This window comes from Hyla sarda, chromosome 1 (genome assembly GCF_029499605.1).
Source record: "Hyla sarda isolate aHylSar1 chromosome 1, aHylSar1.hap1, whole genome shotgun sequence".
NCBI classification, from domain to species: domain Eukaryota; kingdom Metazoa; phylum Chordata; class Amphibia; order Anura; family Hylidae; genus Hyla; species Hyla sarda.
Window position 1 is genome coordinate 300,626,061 of NC_079189.1, and position 15,582 is coordinate 300,641,642.

Genomic DNA, 15,582 nt, shown 5'->3' on the forward strand with positions numbered 1-15,582 from the left:
TTTTTTTATATATATATATCAACTGGTTCCAGAAAGTTAAACAGATTTGTAAATTACTTCTATTAAAAAATCTTAATCCTTTCAGTACTTATGAGCTTCTGAAGTTAAGGTTGTTCTTTTCTTTCTAAGTGCTCTCTGATGACACGTGTCTCGGGAACCGCCCAGTTTAGAAGAGGTTTGCTATGGGGATTTGCTTCTAAACTGGGCGGTTCCCGAGACACGTGTCATCAGAGAGCACTTAGACAGAAAAGAACAACCTTAACTTCAGAAGCTCATAAGTACTGAAAGGATTAAGATTTTTAAATAGAAGTAATTTACAAATCTGTTTAGAGGAGTAGTCCGGCGCGCACTTTTTTAATTTTATCCCGTCTGGGCTGCAAAATAAAAGAAAACACACTCTCTTATCTGCCAACGAGCCCCCGGAGCTCCGGTACACTCCGGTACAGGTGTTCGGTCCCCGGGCTGTATTCTTCTTACTTCCTGTTAGCCCGGCACGTCACACGGAGCTTCAGCCTATCACAAGCCGAAGCGGGACATCGCTGCGGCCGGTGATAGGCTGAAGCTCCGTGTGACGAGCCGGGCTAACAGGAAGTAAGAAGAATACAGCCCGGAGACCGAACACCTGTACCGGAGTGTACCGGAGCTCCGGGGGCTCGTTGGCAGGTAAGAGAGAGTGTGTTTTCTTTTATTTTGCAGCCCGGACGGGATAAAATTAAAAAAGGACTACTCCTTTAACTTTCTGGAGCCAGTTGATATATCCAGTTTTTTCCTGGATAGTTGCATTCATCCTAGTGTTGTTAGATTATTAGTTTTGCAATATATATTGGTTGAAATGAGTATTGAACACGTCGTAATTTTTCTCATTAAATATATTGCCAAAGGTGCTATTGCCATGAAATTTTCACCAAATGATGGTAACAAACCAAGTTATAGTGGAGTGTCAGAACGCAGGGGGTCTGACCGTTGGGACCCCCGCAATCTCTTACCCTGCACCCTGGTTCTCGGCATGAAGGAATTGTGTTGACCACCACATGAAGCTGTGACCGATACACCCCCTCCAAACATCTCTGTGTGAGAGCTGTAAATGCAGCATATGTGTATCTCTGGCTCTCCCATAGAGATGCATCTGACTGTTTCTTTTTCTTAATACTGGACAACTCCTTTAAACACATGAAGAAAGTCAGGTGCAAAAGGATGGGGGATAAGATGTCTGATCGCAGGTGTCCTGCCGCTGGGACCCCCGTGATCTATATGCAGCACCAGGCATTCTAAACAGTAGGTTCAGAACCCTGGATTCTGCAGGGTTCTGCAGTTGGAGACATAACGCCACACATTCTCCATAAATGTCTATGGCAGGGGGCTTGACTGTCTTGGCGTGAAGTCTCCGTCTCCGGCCACAGAAACCCAGCGCTTTAAACCTACTGTTTAGAATGCCGGATGCTGCACAGAGATCGCCAAGGGTCTCTGTGGCAGGACCCCTGCGATCAGGCATCTTATCCCCTATCCTTTTTAATAGGGGATAAGATGTCTATGGGTGGAGAACCCCTTTTAATATCAGCTGGTTTAGTCCCAACTAATGGCCTACAAAAAGGTCACACAAGACACATCTCATGATGGATAAAAGCAAAGAGCTGTCTCAAGACCTGGTTAAAGGTCCATGTCCAAGCTTCTGAATGTTCCAGTGAGCACCGATACAGCCATAATGCTAAACTGGAAAGAGAATCATTGTTCCTTCTTCTGCAGTTAATGCCACATATAGCGCTTTGAAAAAAATGATGCGGCATAGTGTTCTCAAAAATATTGATGCCCCTGACAGTAATGGTGCCCACTACAATACAAGCTTAACAAATGCCAAATGTATAAAGACTGTTTCCCCTTATTTATGCATTTATACAGCTGTGCATATTCATCTAGAGGGGAATTAGCACCCATTGTTGCCTTTCCTTCCACAGATAATATTGCTGCTGAGCTAGAAGCGAACCTTGGTCTAATCGAAGAGATTACCGGATATCTTAAGGTCAGGCGATCTTATGCTTTAGTGTCTCTGTCATTTTTCCGAAAGCTACGTTTAATTCGCGGGGACTTCCTTGAAGCAAAGTAAGTGTGCACTGAAAGCCAGTGGTATCATTACACACCCTATTATTGAACAGCATACAGATTTGTAGGTTAAAGGGAGTATGTCAAGTATTCGTAATACTACTAGGCTAGGTCAGAGTAAAAGATATAAGGTCAAAAATTAGAAGAAAGAGAGAGAGAAAAAAGAAAATGTGTCTAAAATAGCATACAATTATAACATTTATTTGGAAAAATGATGTGAGGTCTGCGGCAGGGCCCTTGTCGCAGACTGGTCACTAGATAAAATGGTTACAATGGTATAAAATGCTAAAAATATAAAATATGCACAGAGGTATTGTACTTCAACAATTGGACAATGAGATAATGAAAGTGGGGCAATGGGACAGTGCAAACAGTATCTGTTTAGTTATACTATAAAGTCATATTATAGGAGCCAGGATTAATCCAGATGAAAGTACATAGCAAAAAAGTTGATAATCCAATAAGGCAAATTTTCGGTAGCTCTGGAGCCTCCCAGATTGGGTCCACTATAAACGTTTTTAGGTGCAGAAATACAGGCGATGCCCCCTCTACCCCGGCGGCACGGGGACTGAATGCAAGAGGGCAATCGCTATACAGTTCAGGCACTTAGTGCCCCTTAACGGCTACAGTGTGCACAGTCAGGTGAGCGCAGCTGTGCTTACGATCCGGATACACGTCCCTCTGTCCCGGCGGCACGGGAGAAATGTAGGAGGGGTGATATGATCTGGTGCTGGGGGTCGGAGATGATGGCTGTGAAGCAGCGTGTGGCAGCGCTGTGAAGCCTAGCGGTCGTAGCAGCGTATGGCAACGCTGGAGGTATCCTCTCTACCCCGACGGCACGGGGAGCAGGTGAGAGAGTAGGTGAGGACCGGCAATGCGGGATTGTCTCAGATGATGTGCAGGGTTGTCTTAACACCAGACGCGTTTCGGGGAACTGCGTCCCCTTTTTTAATGGTGGAGGTTCAGGAAGACTGTAAGTCTCTCTCACCTGCTCCCCGTGCCGTCATTGTCTTTATACCATTGTAAGCATTTTATCTAGTGACCAGTCTGCGACAAGGGCCCTGCCGCAGATCTCGCATCATTTTTCCAAATAAATGTTATCATTTTATGCTATTTTAGACACATTTTCTTTTTTCTCTCTCTCTTTCTTCTAATTTTTGACCTTTTATCTTTTACTCTGACCTAGCCTAGCAGGACTGCTTCCCCTTTTTACACTATTAGTACTCTTTCTTAATACATGGGTATGTGCAACGCAGTATCCTCGGTATAAGTTTTCTCTTTTTACGTTGAGCGCCCACATTTTTTTATATATATTTTTTTATATATATTCGGAATACTAACCTGACCTTATTGCTGAGGACCTGTGATAGTTTTGCTGAGCCTTATAAAATATGATGTAAATTGATTTGTAATGCCAAATGCTAGTGTTAATTTGCATTGCCTCATGTCAAGTATACTATGCTCATCCTTGTGCCAAGTGCCATAGATGGCATTCTAACTTTAATTACCAGTAGCAGTGACACTCCGCATTCCCGGTGAGCATTATTTTATTACAACTGCTGTCCATGTAAGTATTTGGGTTTTCTATCCCACTTTCTTTCCATAAGATGTCTGTGGGGCCCTCTCACATCTTTGTCCACCAATAATATTTAAAAGTGAGAGGAGCAAAGAGCAGCTAAGGAAATATTAATAACCTTTGTTTTTTCTTCTCTTATATTATGGTCATACATACAGTACATTACTGTTGTTTCTGACTTATTCCTTACTAATGTTGCCATATTGTCTTGTATAATGAAATGTAGTACACGTAAATTTATTGTGTTCATGGTTTGTAGTCATTGCTACACTCCCGCTCAGAAGCAATATTTACTTCTTTTACTGAACAATTCTGTTCAATTGCAGTGATTATGCCTTTTATGCTTTGGATAATGCCAACCTGCGGCAACTATGGGACTGGCAAAAGCACAATTTGACAATCACAAAAGGAAGACTCTTTTTTCACTACAACCCTCGGCTCTGCCTGAAAGAAATTCTTGAGATGGTGACTATAACAGGGGCAGAAAAACGCCAGGACAAAAATGATGTTGCGACAAAGACTAATGGGGACCAGGCATCTTGTAAGTATTTATTTGGGTGTATAAAAAATGCAAGAATACTTATTTGGCTGCATTTTGCTAGAAGGATACTGGTGTGATCCAGGGCTATAGCTACATGGCAGGCTGACCTAGTCGAAAACATATGTTCTGTCTCATAGGTTGCTGCTCTGTTCTTTCCTCATGTTTTCACTGTATTCTTTCCCTGCTCAGGACAACCATTTGCAAATCATGTTACAGAACAAAGTTGAACCTTTTATACAGTAAATATGGTGCTTTTTACTTTATCCATTATTCCAATGTGTATTGTGGAACTTTTCTGGCGTATGCTCAATTTGTTTATTTTTTGTGAAGTCATGAGGCCCTTTCATTTTTTTCACAAATTAATTAACCCCCCACACCCCACACCCCAATGACATGATAGAAATCTTTACAAATTTATTGAAAAGAAATAACTAAAATATTGCATTGACATTCAGACCCTTTACTCAGTACTCATTTGAAGCACCTTTTGGCATCGATTACAGCCTCCAGGTTTGGGTATGATTTCACAAGGTTTATACACCTGGATTTGTGGATTTTCTACCAATATTCTCTGCAGATCCTTTTAAGCTCGGCCATGTTGGATAGGGACCGTCAGTGGACATCCATTTGCAGGTCTCTCCAGAGATGTTTGATTGGTTTCAAGTAAGAGCGCTGGCTAGACCACTCAAGGACATTCACAGAGTTGTCCCTAAGCTACTACTGTGTTTACTTAGTTTGGTGAGGTGGCTAGCTCTAGGAAGCGTCCTGGTGGTTCCAAACTTCTTCCATTTAAGAATTATGGAGGCCACATTGCTCTTGGGAACTTTTAGTGCTGCATTTTCTGTACCCTTCTCCAGATTTTTGCCTCCACGGAATCCTGTCTGAGCTCTACAGACAGTTCTTTCCACCTCATGGATTGGTATTTTCTCTGATATACATTGTCAGCTGTGAGACCTTATGTAGCCAGAGCTGTGTCTTTCCAATTGTGTCTAATCAACTGAATTTACTCCATGTGACTCCAGTCAAGGTGTAGAAACATCTTGCAGATGATCAACTGAAATGGGAGGACCCTACAGCTTAAAGGAAGCCTGTCGCCTCCTTTTATGCTGCTCAAACTGCAGGCAGCATAAAACAGGTACATGGACTGTTATCCCAACAACACAATTATAGTGTAAATAAGCCATTGGGACCCGGTTAACTAGTCATTAGGGTGGTTCCCGGCTGCTGCACTCTGTCCCCCTGCTCCTGCTGCCCCAGAATATACACAGATAGAGAGAGACTCCTTACTTAGGAGTAGTGGGACTGAAAGCAGGGGTGCGTTAGGAGTGACTGAAAACTGACAGTCATTTTTATATTGTCATAGGTGATAAGGTAAGTAGGCATTTGGGATTAAGGTTTTGCTTTTACACCACAGAACTGTAGTTCATCTCAGTTCTTATTGTTGGTTCACCAATCCTTTTACAGGTGAGACTGATGTGCTGCGCTTCAACTCCATAAGATCAGACTCCAATAAGGTGTTGATTCGATGGGAGCCCTACTGGCCGCCTGACTACAGAGATTTGCTTGGATTTATGTTTCATTATAAGGAAGCGTAAGTAGTTTACTAGGAGCACTTCTGCAGTTACTGGAGCACATTGTTCTTTTTATGAACACCCATATGCATAATTTAAGAATACAAGCATCCTCCTGCACCTTACTGTATTTTTAGAAAGCCAGAATCTTTAATTATACACATGTTATTAGTGTTTCGAACAGGAACTGAGACTAGAAGAACTGCACAATTCTGTGCACATAATTTCGGTAGAAATTCGTATTTATTTGCATTGCTAAGTGCATGACTGTATTGGTACATTGTAGATGAGGGTAACAAAGGGTGTTTGTGTAAAGCAAGTGCCTAATCCAGATGGCTTTTTCCTGGAAATTAGAGTAAAATTAAGACAAAAGGAAAGAAACCCTAAAAGGAATTTAATGTGCTTTCTCTTTGCTACCACATAGCTGATGTAAAGACCTTGGTAAATGTGCCAACATTGCACGCGCTAGATCTGTTTTGTTGTGCCATCTGTTTGAGGGGAAGATCAGTTTTTATGAACATCTTTTTGTGTCTCGTATGGTTAGTGGGTAGTTAGTTATGAAGCAAATCTGCTTGTAGTTCTCATTTTCACACCTGAATTGCCCATTGGGGTCTAAGTAGATTCAGGATCTTGGGTGGTGGTCCAACCATTAGCCATAACTTTTATTATTATTTGGGCTGATATAGATATATAAAAAAAAAATAATTGAGAGAAAGCTATGTTTACTTTAGCTGTGCATTGACACAGTGATGGGTGCAAGCTATTGTTTTTACCCCAAATTTTTTATGTATGTAAGAGGGTCTTTCAGAAAAAAGCCTAAAATGTCCTCTTCTGTGTGGGCCAAAAAGACAATGTATGCAGATTTCTTGTTCAAAAGGAACAGATGCCCTTATGTGGTATTATTAGATTGGTCTGGATTTTTCTTGTAAAAGAGCTCTGACAGTTTTTTTCCTTTTATTAGGGTCTATGAACAATATGTACTAGGATGGTTGTCAGGCCCCTATAGTTCTGCATCATTTTATTCATACTGCCCAGTGGACCCTGTGTTTGTAGCTAAGCACCACAAATATTTTTTTTTCTCAGTAGCTAATCCTGACCATGTACATCTAATTTTTATTCCTCTTTCTTGGTGTGTCTGTTGATGCAGCCTTGCCCATCAGTCATCTCTTGTCCATGACTCATGGACAAGCCTGATACTGCTGCAGGACTGGTTAGTGTTCCAGTAGGGATGGGTGCCCCTAGTGGTGGGATTTTTTTTGGACCTGACATTGCTCATTTAATGTATTACATCACAGATCATTATGTAGTCACCTGGTAGGATTTCTATACCCTGGCACTGCCAAGTGTAATGAACCTGGAGGTCATTTGGCATGATGACCAGATTTGTTGTAGAAAGTGTTTTTGCTACTGAAAATCTGTCCTGTTCATCCAAATGGGGTTGTTTGTGGAGTAAGGATATAGATTTCTACAAGCACCTTCCAGATGAATGAAGCAGTGGCTGAACTTTCTGCAACATATTTGCTGCATGTGAATTCACCTTACCAGGTTTGTGTCTTGCCTTCCAGCGGAAACAGAAAACAAGAATTAATTCCAGTGTGTGAGTTTTAGCTTTTTTTTTTTTTTTAGCCACTATTTGTGACCTAGTTTGTAGTATTAGATGGTCTGCACCTGTATACTGTATTAGGTAATCATCATAAATTGTTTACATATTAATCTCTACTTCTTTCTTCTTCTATCATCAAGACCCTATCAGAATGTTACAGAATTTGATGGCCAAGATGCATGTGGCTCCAATAGTTGGACAGTAATCGATGTGGATCCTCCACAACGTACTACAGATGGCAAGACTCCTATTGCGCCAGGGCATCTTTTGCGTAATTTGAAGCCGTGGACACAGTATGCTGTATTTGTCAAGACTCTAGTGTCTTCATCAGATGAAAGAGGAAGAACATATGGAGCAAAGAGTGAGATCATCTATATAAGAACAAATGAATCCAGTAAGTACTTGGAGGTGTTTAAAATATGGCAAATATCTGTTTCTTTGTGGATATAAACATAAAATCTATTTGTTTACTTTCAGCACCCTCCGTTCCTCTTGACCCATTTTCTATAACCAACTCCTCATCTCAGATTATACTGAAATGGAAACCACCATCTGAACCCAATGGGAATGTCACTCACTACTTGGTGTATTGGCAGGAACAACCTGATCACAGTGAACTGCTTGAACTCGATTACTGTATGAAGGGTAAGTGTTGGAATGTTGATATTAGAAACAGTTGTCAGCTATCTTTTTATTTTGTGTAGATCAAGTACTTCATGGAACATTGCAATGATTATTATTCTCATAATCTTACCTCAGTGGTTTCCAAATTTCTTTAGGACTGAGAACCTCAAACCAGATATTGACCTTGCTGTGAAACAATATCCAATTTTCCATACACACAGCATAAAGCCACACCACTTCAGTCATGTCATTGTTAGTTACTGTGTCATTAGCCTCTGTGTCATGGTATTGTGTCTTCAGCATGACTGCTACATCAACACTATGCCAAAAATCATAAATGGGCCAAACTTTTTATGAATATAGACCTTGCCTTAGCAATATGAAGCAGGCATATGTAGAGAAGACTTCTTGCCATTGTTCTGTCCCCTCCTATACACTGTGCATACTACTAAATGGTGTTGACATGTGTGAATTGTGGTCCAGCCATCAGTACCTGAAAACAATCTATGGTAAATCAAATATCTCCTCTTGTGACCGAACACTGGAGTTCTGTAAAAAGCCAATGACAAATATACTGCTCTACTTATTGGCCCTCATTTACTAAGAAAATCGGGTTGTAAGTCTATGTTGCTTTCTTACCCGATTGCTTTTTTCCCCATATATTTATTATTATGTCGCATCCTGTTTGTCGCATGTGGGTTTTGTTGGTTTTGGTTTCCAACTCCTCTGAGCTGTCGGGAAAAAATCCACAACAATTCAACAAATTCGGGTTGGAAACCTTTATAAATACGTGGGAAAGCTCAGAAATGTCGGGTTTGGGAGAATCCACATCGGGTGTGTCGGGAAAAAATGTTGCATCGTGTCGCAGACTGGCGCATGATGTCTGCGACATGGCGCAGACAAAGATGCGACAAAAAAAAACGACAAAAGAGGTCGGGTTTAGAATAGTAAATGAGGGCCATTATGTGTCATTATATAATGCTTCAATATAAATTATATAGTCGAGATGTGCATTAAACCGGTAGAAAGAGGGGAAAATGACCTTGCCTATACGACCTTCATGACCTTAATCTAAGCGCATTAGATCCTATTGTATCGTGCAGCGAGTGGCCTTATATAGAGCCTGTCTATTTATTATGACCAAGGTTTTGTTTGTCCATAGCAGTTCTGCAAGTTGTCTATAATTTGATTTGATCATAATCCTCTTGATATGTAGTTTACTGCTTTAGCATCTATTTCTCAAATATGTGTCCCTTGAGGATCCCGTTAAAACACAGATGAAACGCGTTGGGACAAGGCTATTCATAACACGGACCTTGCTTTTTTCATAGGTCCATTTTGGATTTGTTTCTGGGCATTTGGTTTTGATGGACAGTGGGCCCAACCATGCATTATCCTGTATGTGGGCTATCCACTTCTTGTATCTTTTTGTTGTGATATGTCCATTGGCTCTTGATCATTGTGTTTAGCTATTGGTGCTACGTAGCTATGCTGTTACACTGGAACAGCTCTTAATGACCAAGGAATAGGGGTGATAGGAGGTCATACATTTTGTATTGTTTTTATTATGGGGTCTTTATCATATTGAATTATTATTAAAAGTTTTATTTCTCTATCGGCTCCATTGGGGGACACAGACAGTTGGTGTATCTTGCTGTCTCTAGGAGGTGACACTATGGCAACAAAAACAGTTGGCTCCTCCCAGCAGGATATACCTTCCTTCAGGCTCTGAGCTAGTCAGTTTAAGCTTAGTGTCTGAGGAGGTGGGACGTGGTCTGGGTTGCTCCAGACCAGGTCTTCTGATTTTTTGTTTTCCTAGTTAGGGACGTGTTAGTTTTTTAATTCCTTTTCTTTTCTGTTTTCAGGTGGGGACTCAGGGACTGCGGTTCCCTGTTTCCCCATTGTGAGTAAGGGGGCACAGACATTGCGTATATGCGCTGTTAACTAGGGATCGACCGATTATCGGTATGGCCGATATTATTGGCCGATAATCACGATTTTGGGCATCATCGGTATCGGCAATTACCTTGCCGATAAGCCGATAATGCACCGCCCCCCGCACCGCCCCGCGACCTCCCTCCCAGCCACCTTGACCGACCCGTCTCGGGACCCCCGGACAGGCAGGGGGAGAGAAGCGGGTAGTGGCGGCGGTCTATGGCACCGCAAAAGCCACTGCAGTGCATTGATCTAAAGCGCCCGCTTTAAATCAATGATCTGCAGCGGTGTCGCGGGGGGGGATAAATAGCCGATAACTTGTATCGGTATAAGTTATCGGCTATCGGCCCTAACCTCCACCGATTATCAGTATCGGCCCTAAAAAAACGATATTGGTCGATCCCTACTGTTAAACCCCCCCCCCCCCCCCCCCCCCCCCTCGCCAACGGCCAGCGCCTGGGTGGTACCTCATGGGTCTGGGTCCCCCTATGTCTCTGCTCGCCTCGCTCGAGCATAGCAGCCAGGCTTATTTCTCTCCTCACAGCGCCTTATTCATGGCTGCAGCCGCGGCGCTGTTATGAGCCGGGCGCTTCAGCGCCGGCTCAGTTGTACTTCATTTCTCTGCCGGCGCTCTGGCCCCGAGCGCATATTTATCCTTCAGAGCGCCTTATACGCGGCTGCAGGCGCGGCGCTGTTACGAGCCGGGCGCTTCTGCGCCGGCTCAGTTTTACTTTCTTTTTCGCCGGCAGAGGCTGCCGGCGATCTGGCCGCCCGCTCCATTCCCCCAAGCGCATATACAGGGACAAGGAGCGGGCACCATGACACTTCTTCCCTGACGCTGTAGCTCCGCCCACTGACCGTGGGGGGGGGGGAGCTCTCAGAGGCACGAAGCAGCGCCCAATCAGTGCCGTGGGCGCCATTCTCTGTGTTTAGGGGTCAGTTACTTTGCACGCCCCTCCCTCCCTATTGGCTAGCCTTATTAGTCTAGCTGCTGCACGGAGCAATGTCTCCTCACTGCAGCTAATTGGGGACACAGATCTGGTGAGAAGTGCCTGCCTTCTCCTTTTTAACCCTTTATGTCGTACCCAGGGCTGTTCATCCCTCTAAACAGGAGCCTGGGAACTTAGTGACTTACTATACCTGCAAGCACTGTACTACCTAGATGCCTGGTTCCGCTGCGCCCTCTGGCTCTGCATGCTCCTCTGCTCCCCCAGTCCCCCTGATGCCCCTTCGGTCCAGTGGGTTCAGCCGCTCCTCCAGCCTGTGTTTCTTCCCTGACCCAGTGTATGGCTGACTTGTCCCAAGTCTCCTGTTCGGTGGCTGAGGCCTTCCGCGAACTGGCCGCTTTGAAGGGGTCATCCCGGCACAGGACCTCTGAGAGGGCCCGCTCTTCGTCCCCTCGTACCTCACGCTCTCTCAAGCGTGCTAGGAGTGCCTCGTCTGACCCTTCCATTGAGTCTTCGGATAGACGTGGGCGTTCACCTCGTGGGTCCCGCCCCTCCCTATCATCTGGGCACAAACGTCGCTCCTCTAGAGTATGTTCCCGGAGTCGCCCGGTCTGGATCGCCCCCCTCAAAGACTGCCTCTACACATTCACATTCCCCTGGTGAACTAGCGGACGAGGCTTCCGAACCAACATCTGACCCAGGGGACCGCTCGGACTCAATTGCTATGGTGAACTCATTGGTTACAGCCATAAGAGACACCTTTCACTTGGAGGACCCAGGATCTTCGGATGTCAATCCAGGAGTATCCTTTCATCGTACTAAGCCAGCACCTCAAAGGTTCAGCTCTCACGCAGACTTTGACGACATTCTGAAATCCGCATGGAAACATCCAGACAAGAGATTCCCGGGAGTCAAGACAACTCAGGAACGTTATCCATTTGACAAGGACTTTGTCGCTAAGGTGGCTTCGCCTCCCTCTGTGGACCCACCAATCTTTCGGATATCAAAGGCGACTATGCTGCCTCTGGCAGACGCCGCGCCCTTCAAGGATCCCGTAGACAAAAAGGTAGAATCCTTAGCAAAGTTCGCTACTGAAGCAGCTGGCTCTTCTTTTTCCCATCTTCGCTTTGACATGGGTGTCCAAGGCCCTGTCGGAGTGGGGTCAACAGCTTCATCAGGATTTCTTAGCAGGATCCCCCCCCCCAGAGGATCTATCTGCTCTGGCTCTCTGTTTCGCTAAGGCTGAGGACTTTTTATCTGCAGCTTCCATGCAGGCAGCCCGTTGTTCTGCCTTTGCTGTGAGTCATCTAGCAGCCCTCCGCCGCTCTATGTGGCTTAAGGCTTGGAATGCGGATGCCGCTTCCAAAAGGTCTCTCACTGAGCTTCCCTTTACTGGTGGCCGTCTTTTTGGCAAACGCCTTGATGAGATTCTCTCCGAGGCAACGGGAGGTAAGAGTTCCTTGTTACCTCAAATTAAGGCTCGTCCTACTTTCCAAAGGAAGTCTTTTCCTTTCGGTCCTTTCGGACCTCTGGCTCCAACAAGGCGCCCTCGAGGGACAAGAAGGCTCCCTCGTTTCAGGCACGCCCGTCCTGGAGTCGGACTCCAAACCCACTTCTGCTTGAAGTCAGGCCCCCACCCGTGGTTTCCTTGTGGGTGGGAGGTCGTCCTTTGTTTTCCGAGACATCTGGACCTCATACATTCAGGACTCTTGGGTCAGGGACGTGGTATCCAACGGTTACCGAATCGAATTTGCCTCCCTTCCGAGGGATCGCTTTTTTCGGTCTCCTCCCCTGGCGAAGCAATTTCGTGCGGCTCTCCAGTCCCTGCTTCTCCCGGGGGTCATTATTCCAGTCCCCCGAGAGGAATGTTTTCGGGGTTTCTATTCAAATCTCTTTGTGGTCCCCAAGAAGGACGGTTCTGTACGGCCAATCCTAGACCTCAAGCGTCTCAACCATCATCTTCTCTTCCGCCACTTCCGGATGGAATCTCTCTGCTAGGTGGGGCATCCCTGGAACAGGGGGAGTTCCTCTCCTCAGTGGACATCAAGATGCCTACCTCCCTGTGCCAATATTTCTGGGCCATCATCGGTACCTCCGCTTTGCGGTTCCGGAGGGGCACTTTCAATTTGTAGCTCCCCCCTTCTGCCTAGCCACGGCTCCTCGGGTCTTTACGAAGGTCCTTGCGCCCGTGATGGGCCTGTTACGGTCGAGAGGCATCTTGGTGATACCCTATCTGGACGATCTTCTCATCAAGGCTCCATCCAGAGCCCAGACTCTGGAGAATCTGGACGTCGCTCTCCACACTCTGACTCGTTTCGGCTGGCTGGTCAATCGGGACAAGTCAGTCCTCCAGCCTACCCATTCTCTAACCTTTCTGGGGTTGCGCTTTGACACGGCCTCTGCCCGAATTTATCTTCCGCCGGATAAGTGTCTGGCGCTCCGGGAGGGGGTCTGCTCCCTGCGGACCCAGGTATCAGTCTCCATCCGCACTTGTATGGAGGTCCTGGGTTGGATGGTGGCAGCCATGGAGGCCGTGCCCTTTGCTCAGTTCCATTACCGCCCTCTCCATCTGGCGATTCTTTCTCGATGGAACAGGTCGCCTCTGTCCCTGGATTGTCAGATTACTCTCCCTCCCAGGGTCCGTCAGTCTCTGCTCTGGTGGCTCCGCTCGCCCCTTCTTCTCCAGGGGCGGTCTTTCCTTCCCCTTCATTGGCAGGTGGTTACGACGGATGCCAGCCTGTCAGGCTGGGGCGGCGTGTTCAGGGATTGGACGGTTCAGGGTCTCCGGGCTCCCCAGGAGACCCTTCTTCCGATAAACATATTGGAATTACGGGCGATTCTTCTTTGTCTTCTTCTTTGGGAGTCCCAGCTTCAGTCCCGTCCTGTTCCTGTCCAGTCGGACAACGCCACGGATGTGGCCGACATAAATCGACAAGGCGGCACTCGCAGCTCGGCAGCCATGGCCGAGATGACCAAGATTCTCATCTGGGCGGAAAGCAAGGTTCCAGCCATTTCAGCGATCCACATTCCTGGAGTGCTCAACTGGGAAGCGGACTTCCTCAGTCGGTTCTCACCTGACCCCGGCGAGTGGTCTCTTCATCCGGAGGTCTTCACGCAGCTCTGCGACCTCTGGGGCTTTCCGGACGTGGACCTCTTCGCGTTCCGGCACAATCGGAAAATTCTTCCGTTTGTGTCCAAGTCCCGGAACCCTCAGGCCTTGGCCGTGGACGCCCTAGTGATTCCTTGGACGGTGTTCGCTCTGCCTTATCTGTTAACTCTCCTTCCGCTCCTTCCCAGAGTGCTGAGGAAGCTCAAGGCAGAGGTCGTTTCCGCCATTCTGGTAGCTCCAGATTGGCCCGAAGGTCGTGGTATGCCGACGTAGTCAGGCTCCTGGACGACGCCCATCTGCGCCTTCCGCTTCGCCCGGACCTTCTCTCTCAGGGTCCTCTTTGCCACCCCAATTTACAGTTGCTGCATTTGACAGCGTGGTTTTGAGGGCCCGAGGGTTCTCATCACAAGTCATTCACACCATGCTCAAGGCTCGTAAGCCCTCCTCCGCTAGAATTTACCACCGTACTTGGCGGTCTTATTTTCGTTGGTGTGATGCTCAGGACTTCTCTCCGGTGACCTTCTCAGTTCCCCGTCTCCTCTCCTTTTTACAGTCAGGGCTGGAACTGGGTTTGTCTCTCAGTTCCCTTAAAGGTCAGGTTTCGGCCCTTACTGTTCTTTTCCAGCGGCCCCTGGCTTCTAATTCTCATGTCCGGACTTTCCTGCAAGGAGTGGCGCACGCTGCTCCTCCTTATCGGTCACCTTCTCCCCCTTGGGACTTGAACTTGGTTCTGAGTGCCCTCCAGGGTGCACCCTTTGAGCCCCTCAGAGAGGTGTCTCTCCGCCTCCTTTCTTGGAAAGTGGCGTTTCTTGTGGCTATCACCTCCATCCGGAGGGTGTCTGAATTGGCAGCTCTTTTCTGCCGTTCTCCGTTTCTGGTGATCCACCAGGACAAGGTCGTTTTTCGGCCAGATCCTTCCTTTTTGCCTAAGGTGGTCTCGGCTTTTCATCTGAATGAGGACATTGTCCTCCCGTCTTTTTGTCCGGCTCCTTCGCATCCTAAGGAGCGCTTACTATACAAGCTGGACGTTGTTCGGGCAGTTCGGTCTTATATCTCCGTCACTTCTTCGTTTCGTCAGTGTGATTCCTTTTTCGTCCTTACGGAAGGTCGTCGCAAGGGACAACCTACTTCCAAGGCCACCATTTCTAGGTGGATTCGGTCCGCCATTTTGGAAGCCTATCGCTGTAAGGGGAAGATTCCTCCTTTCAGGGTTGTGGCTCATTACACGCGTTCTGTGGGGGCATCTTGGGCTCTCCAGAATGGGGCCTCGGTCTCGCAGATTTGCAAGGCGGCTTCCTGGTCGTCTTTGTACACTTTCTCAAGGTTTTACCGGGTTCATACTTCGCATCGGCTGATGCTAGTCTGGGGCGTAAAGTGCTGCAGGTGTCAGTGGATCGGCCGTCTGCCTGATTACTTATCTGCCCACCCAAGGGCTTTAGTACGTCCCACTGTCTGTGTCCCCCAATGGAGCTGATAGAGAAAAGGAGATTTTTTTAACACTTACCGTAAAATCTCTTTCTCGAAGGATCCATTGGGGGAGACAGCTCCCGCCCTTTTTTGGTTTTTGTCCTTTGGTTCT

At 46.5% G+C, this 15,582-nt stretch overlaps 1 protein-coding gene across 2 annotated transcripts in view; it reads left to right on the forward strand.

Moving 5' to 3' along the window:
• Nucleotides 1-15,582, forward strand: part of INSR (insulin receptor) — a 140,904-nt gene that overhangs the window by 95,249 nt on the left and 30,073 nt on the right. For both annotated transcript variants that reach the window (XM_056518098.1, XM_056518099.1), the window contains 5 exons: nucleotides 1,953-2,097; nucleotides 4,000-4,214; nucleotides 5,679-5,805; nucleotides 7,529-7,782; nucleotides 7,866-8,033. In XM_056518098.1, coding sequence (XP_056374073.1) covers nucleotides 1,953-2,097; nucleotides 4,000-4,214; nucleotides 5,679-5,805; nucleotides 7,529-7,782; nucleotides 7,866-8,033 — 909 coding nt within the window. The remainder of the gene's footprint in view (nucleotides 1-1,952; nucleotides 2,098-3,999; nucleotides 4,215-5,678; nucleotides 5,806-7,528; nucleotides 7,783-7,865; nucleotides 8,034-15,582) is intronic.